At 41.0% G+C, this 20,726-nt stretch overlaps 1 protein-coding gene across 4 annotated transcripts in view; it reads right to left on the reverse strand.

Annotated features, from left to right (window-relative positions):
• pcdh19 (protocadherin 19) overlaps positions 1-20,057 on the reverse strand; it is a 53,567-nt gene extending 33,510 nt beyond the window's left edge. For 2 of the 4 annotated variants that reach the window (XM_041990691.1, XM_041990690.1), the window contains exons 1-2: positions 16,802-20,057; positions 14,027-14,354 (exon numbers count right to left, since the gene is read on the reverse strand). In XM_041990691.1, the coding sequence (XP_041846625.1) occupies positions 14,027-14,354; positions 16,802-18,948 (2,475 nt within the window). In that variant the 5' untranslated portion in view covers positions 18,949-20,057. Of the gene's footprint in view, positions 1-14,026; positions 14,373-16,801 lie in introns of all 4 variants that reach the window. The other 2 variants (XM_041990689.1, XM_041990688.1) reach the window with 1 other exon arrangement.
• Between the last annotated feature and the right edge of the window lie 669 nt (positions 20,058-20,726).

Here is a 20,726-nt window from a genome sequence, read left to right on the forward strand (position 1 = left end):
ATCTGAGCCGATGCAGATTTGGTGTTCTCTTTGTCTCAGTGCAGTGGTACATAATATTATTTGTCTTTTTGTTTTTTCTTTTTTCATCATTTATGTCTCTGAGGCTGATATAGTTTGATGTCCTACAGTGGAGAAATCCTTTTAGTTACCCCCAAGGCATCTAATGTGCTTTTACTTGTAATCAGGGAAGGCAGAGGAAAAAATCTGTACACAATCGAATAATTCAACTCCCTTTTGTATCCCATGGAACATGATTTACACTGTTAAGCAGCGGAAGAAAACAACTGCAGTGAGTGAGTGCCCAACATGCCTCCACACAATTTACAATAGTTCCGTGGAAATATGGTGGCGATCAGCCATCAAATATTGTAGCCATAGCCTGAAGTTATAAGAAAGCCTCCTCTCTGTCTTGTGCAGGTGACATACTCTGCGAGACAGCTAATGAACCATGGACTGGAAAAAGGTGCTTTATTACAGACATGTCTAAAAAATAAATAAATAAATAAATTGGGGTGGGGGGGGGCAGAAACATTGCCTTGTCTCTGCTAGACAGAAAGGACTGTGCTGCTGGAGCATGTTCAAGACTATCAGACTCACTGGCAATCGTTTTTTTTTTTTTTTTTTTCCTCTCTCTCCCAGCCCCTATCAAACGATGTTACTGTGTAAAATGTCAAAGAAAAAAGAGGCAAGAGAAGTAATCTCTGTCTCCGTTTTGATCGCAAGTGGAATAATTGGAACCCTCTTAGGCTCATTACACGAATTGCCCGCCAGCCAAAAGACGGCTCCAACTGCCCCGCTTCATTCATGTCGGAGCTTTGAAAAATATTGCTTCTTCTAGTTACAACTCTTTATGAGATGCAATGACTAGAGGTCCTGGTACCTACATTAACGGATAATCCCACAATGCCTTTGAAAATACATCTTTAAGCCTCCACTGTCAAACGTGGATTCTGAGCAATAGTCAGGAAACAGCAACAATCTGGCTCTGTAATAATGCCATTATGCATATTGTGCAGCATTTCTCACACTCACTGTTTTTTGTCAGTGCCATTGTTCTCAATTACATAAGGTACTGCATACGTGCAATGAGTTCATTTGGATACCTATTACTAATGGGCTTGTCTTCATTGCTATTAAACTCTGCTTGTAATTATTGTGACTGTAATTACAATTACTGTATTATCCAAATTAACCTTATTCTTGGTTTAGATCACCCGCACTGACGATAGCCAAGACACGCCTATGAAGAATGGCACCAATGTCCCTTCAGATAAATCCAGCATAATTAGCTGTGCCTTACAGGGCCTGTGTGATTGTAATAATTAGAGCTACTGTAGCAAAGGTCATGCAAAACAATTTAGAGAGGACGCTGGCTGCATGGGTAATGGGAGGAGAGGAAGGAAGAGCTCAGATGAACACAGTAACTCCTTTCCTATTCAGATATGGAAAGCATATAGTTTCCTTCCCTTTGTACTTGCCTCATTCTTTACCAATGCTGTCAAAAATATTAGAAAATGAGAACCCATTTCAGTGGTAAGTAGACTCCTGTGCTAACGCAGTTTAAATGGATCCATGATTAGATTTGAGGAAAGTGCTACAGGATTTATGTGTGAACTGAAATCAGCCAAAATCGATTCACTGCCTTTGAGGTGTGAAAGCTACCCCGTCACCCTGTTGTTGCATCTGCTCATTAGCATGAATTTAGTGAATTTAGCAAATTTAGCTTGTTTATTTGTACCTTTAGTCATTGCTATTAATTGTGAAAGACAGCGAGAGGAAGAGATGGAAAGCCAGAGATGTTCTGTTTCACCCAGGTGCACAGGTTAATGAGCTGAGTCAAAAGTGTTGACACAAAGGTAAACAAGTGCACTCTAAGGTGCTTCTATTTCTATGCTCCCCTCATGTGGCTCAGCTTTCTCTGCAATTCCCAGATTGCTCCTAAACTGAGAGCTCAGAGTTCACAGACTGGACCCACCAGGAATTCTCTCTGTTCCCTCTCCTCACCACCATCACACCCTGATGAGATATGCAACAACCTCATGCTCAAATATAGCATCTCAAGCAACACATATGTTTATTTCAGCTACAGTAGATGGATCTGTTCCCTACTGCAGCACAACACCCTCAAAAACTCCCACCACTCCCAACAACACTACTTTAAACCCTGATCCAAGAAAAAAATTGTGAGAAAATTAAATTTATTTTTAATCTCAAAGTCTTTATTTGGCCCTTTCACAAAATGTAAAGAGAAATAATAATTAAAACGAGTATTGTATATTTACCATTGATTACAATGTAATCTGTCAAAAATGTTGTAGTGCAAAAGGTATACAGTAGTGGAGAGATTGTGTTCAACACGGTTTTGAGCAAAATTTTCAGCATAAAATTATGCAAAAGGTTTTAGAAACTGCATGATATGATACATATGGCATTAAAGGGATAATGGGTGTTTAAAAATAGCGCTAAACTGGTAAGAAAAACCTTTCCTGCATCTTCAGTTTTTCACCCAAACTCAACTTTAGCTTTTAACAATTCAAGACTTGCTATGCTTTAGTTAGCCCCTTACATTAACTAAACAAAACCATTCATGTTAGTTGACTTGGATTTCCTGACCTCTACACAGCTTTACTGAAAATCCCTTACAATGGTTATGAATGACTTCCATATTTTTTAATAATGCTCTTATGGGTTTTCTTGATAAAAATTACACAGGCAGATCAAATCTGCACTAATCTTTAAAGTATGAAGCTTGAACCAGTTGACTGTTAGCTTAGCTTAGCTTCCCACTGAGCAATAGACTTGATTTTAACTATGCATAGCAGTGGCCTTCATTTAATCATAAATTCATCTGGTCAAATTTAGACTTAGTGGAGCAACAGTAAATATTTAAAACATATCTAAATGATTCAAACATTTTCCAACATATAAAATGTCCAGATGAAGATTTCAAATAATGTCAAAATCCCAGCAAACACAATTTTAATAGTAAATGTGGAAATAGTGTGAAATAAATGCATGCTAGCCCATTCCTTTCATTGCACCTTTGATCATTGTGACACAAGCTCCGATCTCTGAAGTTGCTTGAAAATCCATTTTAACCTCTACCAAAGCTGAATCCTTTGTTTCAAACTGTTAATAAATATAGCTGTGAAAATGACAAAAGCAAATGAGAAAGTAAACAGGAACTTAAGTTTTGTTGGACATCTAATTTAGGTGTTTTTCTTAAGTCAGATTCTGCCTGCTGATAAAATTCACTGGGACTCTGAGATGAGGCATATGCTGGGATCCATATGTCTTTGTGAGTGTGGGGGTTTAAAACTGTAAACTGTGATTATCATTGATCTACAGCTGTCAGACGCCTAATCTCTATGATTCATAGCCACACTGATCACGTTGGGTGACGATGGACCATCCTCTTCCACATCTGAAGTCCCAAACAAGTGTTGAGGGAAGCAGTGATAAGCATGTCCTTATCCGTTTAAAGACACTCCCATAATCCAGCAGCGGTGGGAGGAAGGGGGAGGCTTCAGCTTTAAGGGACTTAGTCTGGATTATTGCTGGTCCTCCAAATTAAACCAAAAGTCAGCTTTCTGCAGTTGCTCATGCAAGCTGGCAACTGGCTTGTTACCAGCCCTGCAAACATGGCAAATGATGAAGGTCTAAAATTAGAATGTTTTCACAATCAGCCACCACATGATTTCACAAAGGAGCATAGTACATAAACTGAACGCATCCCAGCCTAAACAACAACTTCTATCATTCTCTACCCTTTCACTTCCCAGCTGACCTCCTGTGACGACACTCCAAATTTCCTCCATGTTGTGTACCTGACTCCTGTTGCCAACCAGCTTAGCCGCTAGACACGCTTCTCAGCCAGGGCAAGGCTGCTCTGTCTCCGCTGATGCTGCTTCCCATAGCAAAACAAGGCCAAATCTGGGGCTTAGAGGCTAAAATAATCATTACTGGGTAGTGAACAAATGAAAAGTCACAACACTGCTCCCTCAGCCTGCCCTCCCCCAGTACTATTGGTATTTTGTCTGCTGTCCTATCATACAAACAAAAAAGGGGCAGCCACACATTAACATTTAGAGTGGACAATGTTTTGGCTGCAGACTGTGAGAAAAACAAAGCTAGGACTGGATTATCTCCTTCAGAGATAAATAATTTATACAAGCAAATTACATTTAGGCAATAATAAAATAAAGGAATTGTTTGACATTTAAGATACAGCTACCATTTTAGTGTGTTTAATGCTGCCTAGCTCAGTAGGCAAGGCGAGGCAAGTTTATTTGTATAGAACAATTCAATGACAGAGTGATTCAAAGTACTTTAAGAGACACTAAAACATCAGAAAATAAGAATCATAGTTTTAAAAAAACAAAAAACAAAAGAGAAACGAAAGTAGTAAAAACTATTTAAAAAAGGACTAGTTTAAAATATAAAACAAAATATATAAAATACAAAACCCAGAAGTTACCATAGGTATCCTACATCTCTATGCTGTGTTTAATTCTTAGAAAAACTGTGAAACTGAGCCAAGCAAATCTTTAAATCTTCACATAAGTACGATAAAAGGTAACATGGAAAAAAAGTGAACTTTGCAGCTGTTCGCTTTAAGGAGTCTTTGAGCATTTTGAGCAGCTGAAGGCTTCTCTCTTCCTGCAGTGTTAATGTTCCTTTGCGTGCATGCATGTATGTAAATCTATTATACATACTGATGCATTGATGTAACAGTCCCTGAACCAGATAAAAGTATCATGAACTCAGCTCCTTAGCGACCTTTCTGCCGTGCTCTCAAAAGGAGGAGTCAATCTGTGGTATTAAAGCACAGAGATTATTACCATCTTCCCTTTAACAAGTGCAGACATGTTGCCTTCCCTTCTCGCTGACTTCAACAAACCTAAACTGGTAACAGATAATCTTGAAATAAGGAAGTTTCTGGGGAATATACTGCACTCACACTCTGACAGACAGGCCAAGCGTTTTTCATCCATTTACTTGGCTGCCTGAGCTTTGGTATGTCAAAACCTGGACATGAGAGAAAAGTCAAGGAGTGATGGCCATTAACGTTCCATAGCCAGATGACAAAATCTCAGTTTTATACTTTTGATCCTATGTAAACAAAAGAAAAAGGATAAAAGTGTATGTAAAGTTATTCATTCCCTTGCAATGCAGTGTTTTCAGCTTCCACATCCACTCCAGAGTATCTGTAATCTACTCCCTAGCACACATTCTTGTCTTCCTAGCTTGAACTGGTATTACTCAAGCAAAGAAATGGTTTCCCCACCTCTCTAGAAACTACATATGGTTGTAAATAATATCCCACTTTGTGAAAAGCCCTAATCCCAGGAAAACAAACCTCAGTGAAACCGACCCACCTGAATTGCTTTCATGAGAACTAGATAATCAAAATGCAAAACAGCCTTTGATAGAAAAATGAGTCGAGTTCTAACAACAAATCCCCTACAACTAACATCAGCAAATTCTCCCCTGAACTTTTATTTGTATTCAGTGTTTGGGTTTTTAATGTAATCACACTGCATTTGGGGCTCCGTCAATGAGCTATTCTGATTTATGTCAGGCTGAATCAGACTTGCCGGTTAGAGCTTTATAGACATCATGAATGAGAAAAGGAGCCACACACTGAACACATTAGGGGTCCCACCATCTCCTCAGACAGGGGGACAATGGGGAAAGGAGCAGAGATAAAGGAGGGGGATAACAGGGGTGAAGGAATGGCTGATGCTGATCGGGCAGAGAAGAATGGGGGAATGGGAGAAAAGAAAAGCAGAGACACTGGCCACACAGGGCAGAAGGGAACGCGAGGGCTCCGAAAGGGCCTACACTCGGTCATAGCCCATTAGGCTGGCTGGGTGAAAATGCTACAGCTCATTACATGCTCTGCCTCTGTTCTGTGGATGAACAATGCACAATTACGCTACCCTGCTGCTGCTCCAGCCATACTGCTGCATGCCTCTGAGGCGCCTGATATTGGTGCTATAGTAGCTGGCCTGCCAACAGCCTCTGTGCTCATCAACCAGCCCATACATGCACTCCCTAATGCAAATCCAGGTTTATGTCTAGAAACAAAAGCACTTGTATAAATTTGCTGGAATGAAAGGAGGGGGAAACAGAAGAGGCTGCTCTACCACTGAAGTGAACAAAACAAAGGTATAATTCTGCATTTGTGTAAGTAACACAATGATGTTTATTCCCTTTTGTCTGTGTTTTCCTCTTTAAATTCTTTTACAAGGTAGACATGTGACACACGGATAATCATTCCAGCTGGATGAAATTTCACTTGATATTGTAATTATTGCCAAGCAGGTGGAGTCCAAACCTCCAGATTTAAAATATAATACAGCTGAACACAATGACAGTCCCTCAGAGTAATTGTCTGAGCTTTGGATTCATCCATAAGTTTGTTCACTTAAAGTCTTCCTTTCCATTATGCATGCAGAAGTTGACATTTAATCTGATGGGGAAAATGCTAACTAACATCCTCCTACTCCCTTTTTGTTTTAAGTGAAAAAAGAAAAAAAAAACAGGACACTTGGAAAGGTCACTCTTCCCTGGTGTCAGAGCTGGGTGCTTGGAAAAGTTTCCGTTCACAGCTAGTATTGTTATGTTTCACACAGACTCCCTCCCCCATTTCCCTGTCATTCAAAGAGGCATGGTAGCGACCCTTAAGAAAAAGCCCTGGGAACTCTCTAAACAACAATGTGGTTATAAGTTTGGCAACCTGCAATGCAACTAAGACAAGACAGAGAAACACAATTAAAAGCCTGATATCCATGAATTTCTAATTAATACCTTTTCTTTCTGCACATTTGGATGAAATTAGTTTTGGGCAGATATAACTATCATTACAAGAGAAGTGTAATTATTCTTTTCTCACTTTGGTTACTTTCAGAAAAACATTTTCTTTTGGTCATTAACAGCTTAAAAAAAGAAGGATTTACCGAGATATGGACAGAAATTTCTTTGTTATTATTATCTGCAAAGAGGGACAACTATACTGAAGAAGTGTCTATGCTCCTCCACTGCAATGCCAGCAGACATTATACAATAGCTCCAGTTTTAATATTCCTTAGCCACAGGGACAGAGAAAGCCACATTCCTCTCGACATACAGAGACCGCAACACAGAAACTTATATTTCAAATTTCCCCTGCAAATAAATTTCACTTCTGGTCATAACAAGTCTCAGGGTTTGTGTTTTTAAATGTGTAAGCTGACCTTTTCTATCTTACATTAATGTAAATACAGGCATTTCCACCACAGGCAGCAAAATCTGCATTAATTAGGTTTTTCTCCCCTCTTTTTTCATTCGCCCTGTAATGTCAAAAGTTTTCTGCAGACTTTCATTAGGTTTTGTGGTTTTGCTTCCCTTAAAACTACCCCATCCCCTCCCACACCACCACCACCCTGCTCAGTTTTGCAAAATGGTGAAAGTTGAACAAAAACACAGCAAAATGTGTTAAAGGACTGCATATGACCACTTCAGCTTACAAATCCGTGTTGATGGTACATATTCACACCTCTGAGTAGGGACTTGAACATTCCATTAGAGAAAAGAAAATGTGGCATATTTGTACCACAGACTTTAATTTGAACGGGGGGGGGGGGGGGGGGGGGGGGGGGGGACAAAAAAATAAAACAGCTCTGCAGGAAACTTATTTAAATGGGTAATTACGTCCATGCAGCATTGCTTGCAGGGCTTAACAAGGTACGTAATGATGTCCCCTTCCCCAGCGATAAACATCATCACTGTGTCTATTTCCTTCACTCCATTTAGCCTTTTCTCATTTGCGGGTGGACCCATCAACCTATAAGCCCGATGCCATTATACCCCTTCCTGCATTTAGATTTGTGTCCAATAAAGAGCTTGCAACATAAATTGCCAGACGACTACGGTCATTATGTAACTATTTCTGGCTCCACAAAAATCCCCTTCCTCTGTAGTTTAATGGGTGTATAAAAAAGTTAATTCTCTCAATTTGATAGAGCTTTTAAAGTAATGTAAAGTGTATATTCTGTATTTTTAATGAAGTGAAATGATCTCTAAAGGTTGAGGAAAGAAGAAGCTGGTCTGATTTTTTTCTTTTAGTTGTGTGCTTCCTTTGTATCATCCATTCCTGCAATATATTCACATAAATTTTGTTTAACAACTTAACATTTTTGGGAAGAACAGGAGGTGCAAAAATCTCATCTTACATATAAGGACATTAAAGCGATCAGAACATCTTTGTTTTTTTTTTTGTTTTTTTTTTGAGCATCTTGCACCTGCAAAAGAAAAGTGACATGACTGCTTTATGCGGAGGTTAATACGGCTTGTGGGAAATAATCTCACCAGCATGGCGAACGTTGCATTTTACAGAGAAAAAAAAAACATGTTTCAGGCAGCAGCAAAACAGGTTGAAGGAAATCATTGCCATTCTATAAATAGATCTCAGTCCTCTCTTCTTTCTCAACCAAGCTCTCCTCAATTTGCTGGGCTATGTCATTTTCCTACCATGTTGCTCCCTCGGTACAGTCTGTACAAGTCACATGTGGTTAAGAACGCACATGGTGACGTGTGTACATCAGACGTTGTCACTCATGTGTTTTGACTCTTGAGCTCTTTTGGCTGGATGCTCTGATCTTAACGAGAGGGTGGCAACCCGGCGGGCCCGTACGCTTCCGACTGGCTGCCTGGGGTTGTTATGTCATTTCATTGTACCTCTGCAACATCAAGAATGACACGCAGTGATGGGGTGTCGCGGGTTAGGGTCAGGGCTATAAAAATCCAACCGAGTGTTAAACTAGCAGTGGTTGCATGTGAACTGAAAGCCATCTTGTTGAGTAATGTCACTCTATCACCCACAGCCACACCAGCACTGTGCGTGCAACACGATGGGAGGAGCCGGCTGAGGATGGCACTGGATAAATCACTGTCATCCTGTTAATTTACAGTATCTTTGACAGACAGGGTGTTATTTAACCTTATACACACTGACACTTGAAAAGAAGAGAACTTTTAAAATCTCAGTCTTACAAATAACCTTTAAATAATTAAAAGGTTTGTCTGCCACTCTACTGGCATGCGTCTGAAGCTTTTGGAGATAAAAAGATCTTTTTCTATTTCTTTGGAAAGAGGAGACTTTAAAGAATGTTACACACACCTCCAAAGCTTACAAAGGATTAAAATAATTATAAGATACTTCAAAGTATCAAGCATTCATGTATCCTTTGCTTTATTGCAAAAATATCATGTCATTGTTGAATGTTGAGAGATATTTTACACCAGCAAACCTTTATATTTCTTCCCTTTTTAAAAAATAAGCTAACCATGTGCTCTTCTAATTATTGGATTATATGAACATTTTTTTTATTATTCACTAATTACACCTTCTACACATGGAATAATATTATAAGTAAGGTATTATTTCCTTCTGTATATCAAAATCTATTTGAAAAACTGCATATTTGTTTCTTTGAAAGGGCTTATTTTATCATTTTTACACTGTTGAAAATACAGAGAATAATACATCAAATTTAATGAAAGTATCATTTTTTTCATTCTTTATACTTAATGACATAAAACTGCACAGGCTAAATGCAAGTGTTAGACTTTTTTTTTTTTTAGAAAAAAGTGTATTAAAACATCTATAGTTTCTTATTTTTTTTAACTACAAATGTTTCTGGAGTTTTGCCCTCTCTAAAACGTGTTCCTCTTCATGCAGCCTGGAAGCAGTGGAATTTTAGAAACTTCTACATTTTGAAAAAGCACACAGATGTCTGTTGTTGCTGTAACATGAGCAGCCACAACATGTGAGCGGAGACGAGACCAGGCAGAAAGCTTTGCTTCCCATTCCTGCTGCTCCGTGTTATTTACTCTCAGTTACACTTTCAACCATCAATGACGTCCTCGCTTTCTGTCAATCACGGCTTGTTCAAAACGACAAACAAACCTCAATGAGTCTGCCAGATACAACTTGCAAAGTTTAAATGAAACTGAAGCTGGAATAACTACTCAAAATCTGCTATATACACCTGACAATGCAAGGTGTTTAAAATGTCTTTTTTAAACATTATTATAACTAATTTAAATAGCTGCTAAGATTTCATATGCAGTCAAACCACGCTGGGTCTTTAAAAAAAAAAAACTACTGTAAATATGTGACATTTTTATTAACAATAAAGGGAGAAAAAATCATTTGAAAATGGTAGTGCACACATATTTAACCACACGTCCCAGTGAGCGCTAACATCATCACTGCAACACAAACAAAGTCGTTTACATGCAGAATCCTAACAATGTTTGATTATTGAAAATGCTGCTTTATGCCTTTCATATCTGCTTTTCTGAGATTTCTGAGCCTGCTTGCTCATAATGATGTAAATGATACTGTCCCCACCCATATTTCGAAGAAATGTGACACTACAAAATAAATATTGTCTCTATGTGTGTATTTGTGAGTAAGTGTGTGGGGGGAGATTGGCAGTTTCAACAGATGTGTAGTATGCACTGACAGCATGACATCTACTTTGCATGCTCAATATGACACGTTTGAATGCTCCCTTGCATATTGTCCTGATGTGAAGCGATAGAGAGGGATGTGAAGCCTCACTGGAATCATTCCCTGTTGTCTTTTGCAACATCAATATCAAAACGTCGTCCTTGCTCAAACAGAAAAACAGCACAACTTGAGCAGTGAGCTCTCTTGTCAGTTGTTTTGTTTCAATTTTGCATTTTCTTATTTAGCTTTCTTTGACTGACTGCAAGAAGTGTACTTTCTATTTTTTTGTTAAAACTGGGGCCTGTCACTGTGGCATGCGTTGCAATCTGTTATCATTAAACCTAACATGGTTAGCTTGGATGCATGCTTCAGTTATCAAAAAATCTTTTTACTCGTGGGATACACTCTCAGTGGAATACTGAATCATCCAACACTGTGCAGCGCAGTGTCCACTACTTTATTATTCATTCATCATCTTCTTAGATTGATTTGTCATCCATCTAAAGGGAAATCATCATTCTCTTAGCTGGAAAAGGTTTATCGATAAAGAAAAAAGAGCTCTTTTCCCTGCTTTGCTCATTATCTGGATTCACAGGTGTGAGAAGCCTTAGTGTGCATTACAAATTCAAAAAACACATTCTAGCCAAAGGCTATTCCTTTACTGTATAATTGTCTCCCTCACCAAGTGATTCACTATAATTAAGCCATGGAAGACAGCTCTATTCTCCTGTGAGCATTCATATTAGTGCTACCACAGGCAGGTCTAACAAACATCTCACAGCTGATGCTTTGCAAAACAACGGATAGTGATGTTCAAGGAGGTATATGCTAGTGAACAGTCTCACAAGGGAGAATACTATATACACAATGCAACTCAAGGTATGAGGCCTACAGGGAGACCTGTCACTGTTATCTTGGCCAAGTCTGCAATGTGCGTGTGTGCGAGTGTTGTTTTGTCTGTAGGAGGAAAAGCTTGATTCCAGCTGGTCTGACATAAGCAGGATGCTCGCTGCCCCACATAAACTAACAACGGAGGAGAACTTTGTATCGATCAAATGCACAAATTACAAATAACCAGGAGTCCACATCCTCCTTCCATCTATTAGCAAACCAAATCTGACCACGTTCTGATGACTGTGATCATTTTAAACTGCCTGTTCGGAAAATAAACAAAAACAGGGACCTCCTTGTGCCCTGCTGTAAAAACAAAAGGCTCTTCTGCTGAGGATAAATGAATCACGGGTAATTGTGAGGTTGCCCTCAGGATGAAAATAATTTTTGGGGACAAAGCAGTCTCAGTAATCACAACAGTACAGCCACTCGTGTGTCCTAATCAGTCAATGGGATATGGGTTGAGGACTTGTGGAGTCAAGTGGTTACAAGCCTATGCTTGCTCATTGTAACAAAGCAATTATCAGTCATTTTGCTGCTGTTTGTTTGTGCTATAAATGGCACTGTAATTAAACTGGGCACATTTTTTATTTAAGAGCAACATCTGTACACACTGCATAGCTTCTGTCTCTTGCAAATGTCACAATGGGGAGGAAAGAAAACAATGACAACTGTTGTTCCGCTGGGTTACTCTGTTGGAGGGTAAGGCACTCTCCTGCTGCCGCTCTTCCCTGCTTTCTCCCAATCTCACACACACATACTCTCTTTTTTCAGTCCAGAGAAAATGTGCAAAGTCTGGGTCAAAGAGATGTTTGTCAACATCTAGTGCAAGAAGGAAAGAGGTGGAGGCTGCATGCTAAACAGCTCTGGGTCTCTATCAAGCCGATCAACTGCCTCTGAGAAAATGAGAAAACGTGGTCTGGGCTCAGACACCTGGCACTAAGACTCAAGATTCACCCTCCTTATCCATCTATCTGCCCTCACACCGCTCTATCAAGACAACTCCAAGCTTTGCATAATGAATCATCAAAATCAATCTTCCTCCCTATTTATCTCCCTCTCCTCTTTTTCATTAGCTGAAACAAATAAAGGGTATCCTAATCCTGCGGCTAATGCGCTTTTATTGGATGCTTCAGCCAGAGTCAGGATGCTGCAAGAGGTTTTTGATTTCTTTCTGCACTCACATCCCCATTTCTTTCTTTTTCTGAGGAATAGCGGTGGTGACCTGCAAAGCACTACCTACCAGCAAACAAAATCACAGCATACGGGTCACTGCATGTACATGTTGAATCCCCCACCTCGGCCTCCACTGACCGCATAACACCATAAGACAACCCCCCACAACATTTCCCATTCTTTCCACCTGTGTTATTCACACACACACACACACACACTCACACGAAGCAGCTCAGACAGACCCAGTAAATCAGCATCCCTGTAAGTAGGTCTCATTGACCCCTCAGGATCCAATGGTGCCTGGATCTCTCTGGATCATCCAGTCAATATATCAATATCCATCTTGTGTTTCTTGTTTTAAGACCCCCACTCCCATACCAACACCCCCACCTTCTCCTCACTGAATGTCAAACGGAGATTGGACTCATCAATTACAGTAGTGTGTGTACACTGAGCTGGAGCTTATTTGCTGCTGTCTATACAAGTAAGCATAACACACATTCTCATACAAACACACAGACTGATGCACATTCTCCCTCTCTTTAACACACACACACAGACACAAACAAACATAAATATCCCTCTTCCCCATGAGAGAAATGGGTCATGAACAGAATAAGGCAGATTACAGGAAAAATCCAATAGAAGAGTACATACATACAAAAATCTATAAACTAAAAATCAGCTGGTTGGCACACACTTGTCAGCTTGAATAGTCTTTCAAGTCAGACCTTCACTGCTCTGCTGGAGCCGCACATGGCATGTCAGGGTAATTCAATGGCTGGCTGTGCAGAGCGGCCATGCGGCAACACTGCAGCCAAATGGACGACATACAGATTTAAGCAATGATTATTCTTTCTGTTAGCACCTGAAATGATGTGTGGTGGAGCTGATTAGCCGAGTCAATACATCTGGCAGGTGTACAAACTCCTGTTCGTTTTGCAGCAGCTCAGTACACACAAAAGAAAAAAAAAGAAGAAGAAGAAAAAAAAAAAAGAAAACAAGTGCTGTGAGAGAGGCCAAATAATCCACTTTGTCAGGCCTCCAAATTCTGCTTGGCAAAGCACTCTCATCACAGGTCAGCTCCAGTGTCTGGGCACCTTGAAATGCCTTGAAGGATTCCACTCGACTGACACATTGCCATTTCAAATAGCTTAGCTTTTCCATCAGCAGCAGACAAATATTTCACTGACACTTTATTCTTTGGTGCTATGGAATGCTAAATATCACTAGACCTTGAGATGTGTTGAAAGACGTGCATATTGAACATTGCTGGATTGAGGAAACCTATTTATTATCATTAATGAAAAGCTAATTCTACAAAGTATTTCTTTGCTGCTACATTGCATTAAATCATGGGAAGAAAAACAAAAATCAATTCCCTCTTTTATTCTACTCCTGACAGCCAAAGCACCCCAGCCAAGGATCAAGGACAGAGCACATTGGATTGTATCTCACCTCTGGCAGTGGCATGCCGTTGATGATGAGGTCTGGCTGCTGGTGACCCTGCCCTGTGAACGGGTGCTGATAGCCATGGTTGGGAGCTGCATTGCGTGAGTTCTGGTTCTCCACGTTGAGGAAGGTGCTCTCGGAGCGCCTGCAGCCCAGTGGCAGGCTCTGCTGGTGGTAGTCGAAGTAGTTGAGCGAGGAGGTGAGAGATGAGCAACTCACCACATTCATCTTGTCTGTTTCCTCAACGTCTCGTGGCACCAGGCGGATGTCATTCTTGCTCAGCTTCTTCTTCTTGCTGGACTTCTTCTGGTTGCCATATGAGTATTCTGCCACCCTGCGCAAGTAGAAGAAACTGAACAGACTCAATAAAGCAGTGTTCTGCCTTCCCCTCCCCTGCCCAAACGGTCAAAAAAAAAAAAAAAAAAAAAGCTTGCCCATCGTGCCAGCTAGGGTGCTGTTCAACCATGGGTGCCAGACAAAATCTCACTGTCCTTGTCCAGAGGTGGAACAGCACACCTAAATGACTTCCCACACCCGGTTTGCAATGGAGCTGTCATTCCGTGTTTGTTTGCATTTGCATGCTCAACAATTCACATGTCACAAACAGGCACACAATATGCAAACATGCCAAAACCACAGAAGCAACTCAAAAGAACACATACTGAGCAGTACTACCGGTTTATGCCATCATATTCAAAGCACGCAACCTACACCAACTCTTTCTTTTTTTTTTTTTTCATTAGCAAGCAAGCCCACTAGCAGAGTGCAGGAGAACTGCAGATTCAAATTCACTTAACTGCTCTCATTTACTTCAGTAAACTTGAACTGAGTATTTTGACTTTAATAAGACTAAATGAGCACCACAGAAATGCTTTATCAAAGGATGATCAGATTTGAGGAAATATCCACTCTTTGCACATTTTTTTTTACAGAAGACCAGATGCCCTAGTACCCTAGTGATGACTACAAACGTCACTTGACATGCAATATTATGCACAATGTTTTCCTATTGTTATTGTTTCAAACTCTGGAGTTTAAATGTAACCACATTGTATAAAAGATAACATTTCTTTCCCTACATATACCCCGAAAATACTATCACTAGAATGTCTCTGTTCCTGTCCCTTGTCTTGTCTGAAATGTTTCATTAGTACAAGGCCTCACTGGCTTCTGTTCCTCACTAAAATGTACACCTAATCCTCAGTCTATTCAAAAATCATTGTTGTCGTTTGTCTTTTTCATTTATCTTTTAGATTGCATCTTGAAAACAGCTCCCGTCCCCATTTTACACCCCTTCCTTTTTGATTCAGAGGAAAGAAAATGGGCAGCTGCAGTGGTAGAAAACACTGCATCGCTTTTTTATTCAGCATTTTAACATGCTGTCTCTCTGTCCCTGAATTGAAATCTGGGAGGGAAAAACTTCAGAGTTAGGCAGACTGACAGAGGACAAGCAATAAATTGGAGATAACTGCTCCTCATATTTGAGGTGGCGACTGAGAAGCAGAGCACATCAGTGCTGATTAAAGCTCCCAGCAGGGAGACAGGCTCACACTAGGAGAGTAAAGTACTGGGAGCAGTTTTGAATTTTGAATGTGTTGTTGTGTGTCATTGTTTCATCTCTGCAAAAAAATGTTTGAATGGCATTAAAAAAACAAGGAAAACTTTTTTTGATCAATTTGTCAGCTCATAGTTTTTGCTCAATTTCCCACTTGCTGAACATATTATTGTGAACACATTTCTAGAGAGACAAGATATATGGGTTCAACAGGTCCATAATCTAAAGGTAAGTCCACTTGAATATGAAGAAATCCTGATTTCTGTAAACTGGAAATCATTTGATTATATAAACTAAATATGGCAAGAGTGAAAAAGAGCAATCCAAATCATTATTATTAGATTAAATCTGGTCAGTACAGAGAAAGTTTTAGATCTTTTTTTGTCCAATGATCACTACTGCTTCAAAAATGAAGTTAGCCTCAAATCAACAAAAATTATGTGAGGAGCAAAATATGATTCTAGCTTCAGGTTAAATTCTCAAATCCAATCTATATGTAAATTTACAGTGGTGATGTGGCACATGCCCGGAAATCAAAGTTAAAAGTGATGTTCAAACTGATGAAGAAAACAGAATAAAAGCATGATAGGAAACTAATATGCTTTCCATAAATCTGTTTAATGACTATGAAGTAATAATTTTATATAATCTGAACAAGCTATAGGCTATTGCATTTTTTTATAGTTCCTTTTCATGCACAAGAAAACAGAGGGGAATCTGAGTGATCCTACAGGACTATGCATAATCACACTAGATTAAAGCTGATAACAGCCAATCAGCCGCCGGTGGACGTTAAATAATAAATGTCTGGGACTGCTATTGAGTCAGTGGGACGTTAATTGTCCGGCAACACATCCGCAAATTGAACATGACAGTTGCACCGTCGTATTTATGAGTCAATTGGTTACAATGGAAGGATTAAATCCATCAATCACGTTTCCCTAACACAGAACAGTGGGTCTCAGCAGAATGTTTCTGATTTAAAGCAGTCGGGTTCATTTAGGTTTACTTCAGCTGTGCAGCTGCGAAAAAAAGAAAGAAAAGGAAAGGAAGAAAACGATCTGCAGTCCTCACATACAGGGCCTCTACATGCTGCATGATAAAAGCAATGCACTGGCAGATTCAGGCGCAATCGTGGACGCACGCGCAGGCACGCACACACGCGCATCCCCACAAGCACACGCACTCTCTCTCTCACACACACACACACGGGATGTAGTCAGTACCTGCAGTTGTACGTCCGGATCTCCTTGTTGTCCCTCTTGCACTTGACCGCCACAAAAATCATGGTTATAAACAGGATAGCTGCGATAGAGCCCAGAGCGATGATGAAGATGAGGGATAGGTTGACAGGTCCAATAGTCTCCTGCGCGTTCAGGTCTGGTGAGAGGTATATTACTATGTAGGCCGAGGCGGAGAGGGAGGGCTTGCCGTGATCCCTTGCCACCACTGTGATCTCGTACGTGGATTTGGCATTTTCTCCAAACATCCTGGTGGAGCGCACCTCTCCGGTCACCTGGTTGATTTCAAAGAAAGCCCTGTCCCCCTCCGAGATGGTGTAGGTCAGTCGCCCGTTCTCCCCCTCATCGTAGTCGTCGGCTTTCACCTGGGTCACCATGTAGTCCACTGCAGCGTTTCTTGGGATGGAGACCTCCGCTGTGCCATTAACCAGAGGAGGGTTTGTCATAACAGGTGTGTTGTCGTTGACATCAAGCACGACAATACGCACCGTGGCGTTACTGGATAAGGAGGGATTACCGTTGTCTCTGGCCAAAACTTTAAAATCAAAAGTCCTGGTGTATTCGTGATCAAATGACCTCATGGAGTAAATGCGACCAGATGGGTTTATGCTGACATATGTGTTTACATCCATGTGCTTAATCTCACCAGGGACTATGGAGTATGAAACTGTGCCATTCATCCCTAGGTCCGGGTCCTCTGCTGAAACTGCCAGCAGACATGAACCAGGGAGGTTGTTTTCCATCACCATCTCTTGATAGTGTGGCTTAAGAAAGTGGGGCGGGTTATCATTTTCATCTGTGACTTTGACTACCAAAGATTTTGTGGCACGTAAAGGAGGAGTGCCACTGTCCTCTGCTTGGATAGTCAGGTTGTACGTGTCCTTTTGCTCTCTGTCCAGCCTGCCATCAACAAGTATGGTGGAGAAGCTCTCATATTCTTGCAGTCTGAATGGAACATTACCCTGCAACCTGCACTGCACTTTGCCGTTTGCCCCAGAATCCTTATCTGACACCCTCACCAGCGCAATGACATATCCACGCTGCGCGTTTTCACTGACTTCCACCATCTCTGTGTTCAGTGAGAGCAAATTAATGATAGGTGGGTTATCATTCGTATCCATCACATTCACTGTGACTTTGCAGTGAGCTGGAATAGAGTTGGGACCTAAATCTTTGGCCTGGACATCGATTTCGTATATTTTTGTTGTTTCATAATCCAAAACCCCATTGACTGTGATGATCCCGGTTCTGGGGTCAATTTTGAAGGCCTCTCTTGTTTTCTCGGTGACGTAACTGTTGAATGAGTACACAACCTCTCCATTAGTGCCCTCGTCAGGATCCGTTGCATTCAGATCTATGACTAATGTATTTATAGGGGAATTCTCCATTACATTGACAGTATACACCGGCTCATCAAAAACAGGGTTGTTGTCATTAGAATCAATTACCTTGATATTTAACTGGACCGCGCCTATCTTTGGAGGGTCCCCTCCATCCTCTGCACTGATTTCATATGTATAGTGGGACTGGGTCTCTCTGTCTAAGGATTTTTGCACAACAAGCTCAGCAATTTTTGACCCATCCCCTCTGGTCTTGATTTCTAGTCCGAAAAGCTCATTTGGAGTGATGGAATACGACTGCACTCCAAAGATCCCTGAGTCCGGATCGCTTGCCCCCTCTAGGGGAAACCTGGTACCAGGGGAGGCATTCTCTGATATTTCAATGTCAATGTGGCTCGTTGGGAACCTGGGCGCGTTATCGTTCAAATCTTCAATTTCAACTTTGATGACACAGATCTCCATAGAGTTTGACATCACTTCTAGAGAAATAATGCACTTTGGGTTTTGTCGACAAACTACATCCCGATCTATTTTCATTTGGGTTGTAAGGATTCCAGCTGGACTGAGTTCCACCCATCGTGGTTCTGAATTGGAAATAACCCTTAAATAAGGGGGCTGCGGTGCAATCTGAAATCCTTGCTTAAGTGCGTCCCTTGTCACGTTTCCAATTACTGACCCGGGCTTCATCTCCTCGTTTATTCCATATTTTAGGTTGATAACAGCCTCAGTCCCGACCCAAAATAAAATGAACACAGCCGTTAATTGTATAAATTCCATCTCCTTGGTTTGCATTGTACCTGTTGAGTTTATTTTTTTCCCCTAATAAGACCTTGATAATTATTCACAGGAATGCACGTCAGAGAGAATCGCAAAAATTAAAAAAATGAATCATCGCATTCAAATTCTTCCCAAAAAAGTATTCGGATGTCTCTTTTGTATGCAGATTAAATCATGGTCTGGAGGCTACAATTCTAACAAGTGCTTTAGACTATTTCGCTCTTCTCAGGCACAGCGCATCCTCCGGTCTACTGCAGCGGGCGAAACATTGAGGGCGGCAGATATGGGAAAACATACTGAATCTTCTCACAGTAGTCTTTTAGTCGTAAATATCCGTGCAGCTCTTAACAAGCAGAAAAATGCTGTTACACAAGACTCATAGGATACATTGTCCATTTTCAAGTGAGCTGAAAGAAGAGGACAAAGCTTCGGACTGCATAGAATTAAAATGTGAATTCTTCTGTGAGCAAGTCCATAAAGATGTTAATCTTCCGTGCAGATGAAGCAACGAGGCTCAAAAGTCCGTGTTCAGTTCTCCGCCCTGATGCCAGTCAATATTTAAGTCGCAGGTTGGATAAACATCTTGTTCTGCGTGATGAGCTATATTACAAGGAGTGATTACATTCCCTCTCAGGTCGGCAGCTATAGGCTTTCAAGAAAAAGTACATCAGATGGAAAAGAGCTGAAAGGGTCTGCAATCACAAAGTCCGGATATATTTATCTAAAGAAAGGTGCAATTGCAGGAATGTCTCATCATATCACTCAAGTCCCGATTACCTTTTCCTTTCCAGCAGGTTTAGTCTCTCGTCCCCTCCGCAAGTCTTGTAGCTTTTACTTACTAATTAATTCCCTCGTATCTCACTTGGCAAAGGGCTACACATATCCCAGTTATTAGTCCATGCAATAAAAAATCCGCTCAAAATGTAAGCAAAAGCCAGGGGGATTAAATGATTCCAGAACCTACTGTATGTTCAAAACGCATTTCATGCTCAGCTGCAGCAAAAAAGAAACACTGTAGCCTATATCCAGCCTGGCTGAGGCAGAAAAAAAAGAGAGAAATCACTACTCGTCTCCAGCAGCCTGTCTAGTTGACTCCAACAAGCGTTCCTCTCGCTTCACTGGTGCACACTGGCAGACGCGCAGCTCCGAGCCGTGCGCTCAGTCTCAGGACCCGCAATCCCCTCAGCCAATCAGGGGTTACACAGGAGGGCTGGAGCTGCTGGTGGGTGGGGCAAAGTACAGCAATGAAACACGGCCAACTACCTGTTCTCTTGCAGATGGACGACTCAACGGGCAATTACAGCGTACAAACTGAAACACGACGCTGAGTATTAGATGATCATTGGAGTTGATGCCAAAAGTAGGGGTCTGGTAGGGGGGGGACCCATGGGGAGCCTTTGAGAGAGCTCCCATGGGTGCCACAGTATAAAGAGAAAAATATAATTTCCCCCAGGAGACAAGATGCTATAGGGGCAACTTTTCAGAAGTGGGTTTATCTTTTTTCCTTTTCTTTTTCTTTTGCTCAGTCATATTTCTTTTACAAGACACATCCGCACCACAGAGAACCTCACACTCGTGCATGCGCGGAGCAGATCTTGCTGCCGAACCAAATAGGACTTCCTGCTACCTTCTGCACATTTTGAAGCCCAGTATAAGGCCCGATAATCTACACGTCTCTTGCAATTGTAGGTTTCACGTTACATCACTTGCACCCAAACATGGTTCCCAGGCGTTTAATGCGCATTACGTCCTAACCTTATAGCAACACCAGGCGCAATGGTGAGGCAATAACT

The sequence above is a fragment of the Melanotaenia boesemani genome, chromosome 7 (genome assembly GCF_017639745.1).
Source record: "Melanotaenia boesemani isolate fMelBoe1 chromosome 7, fMelBoe1.pri, whole genome shotgun sequence".
Lineage (NCBI taxonomy): Eukaryota > Metazoa > Chordata > Actinopteri > Atheriniformes > Melanotaeniidae > Melanotaenia > Melanotaenia boesemani.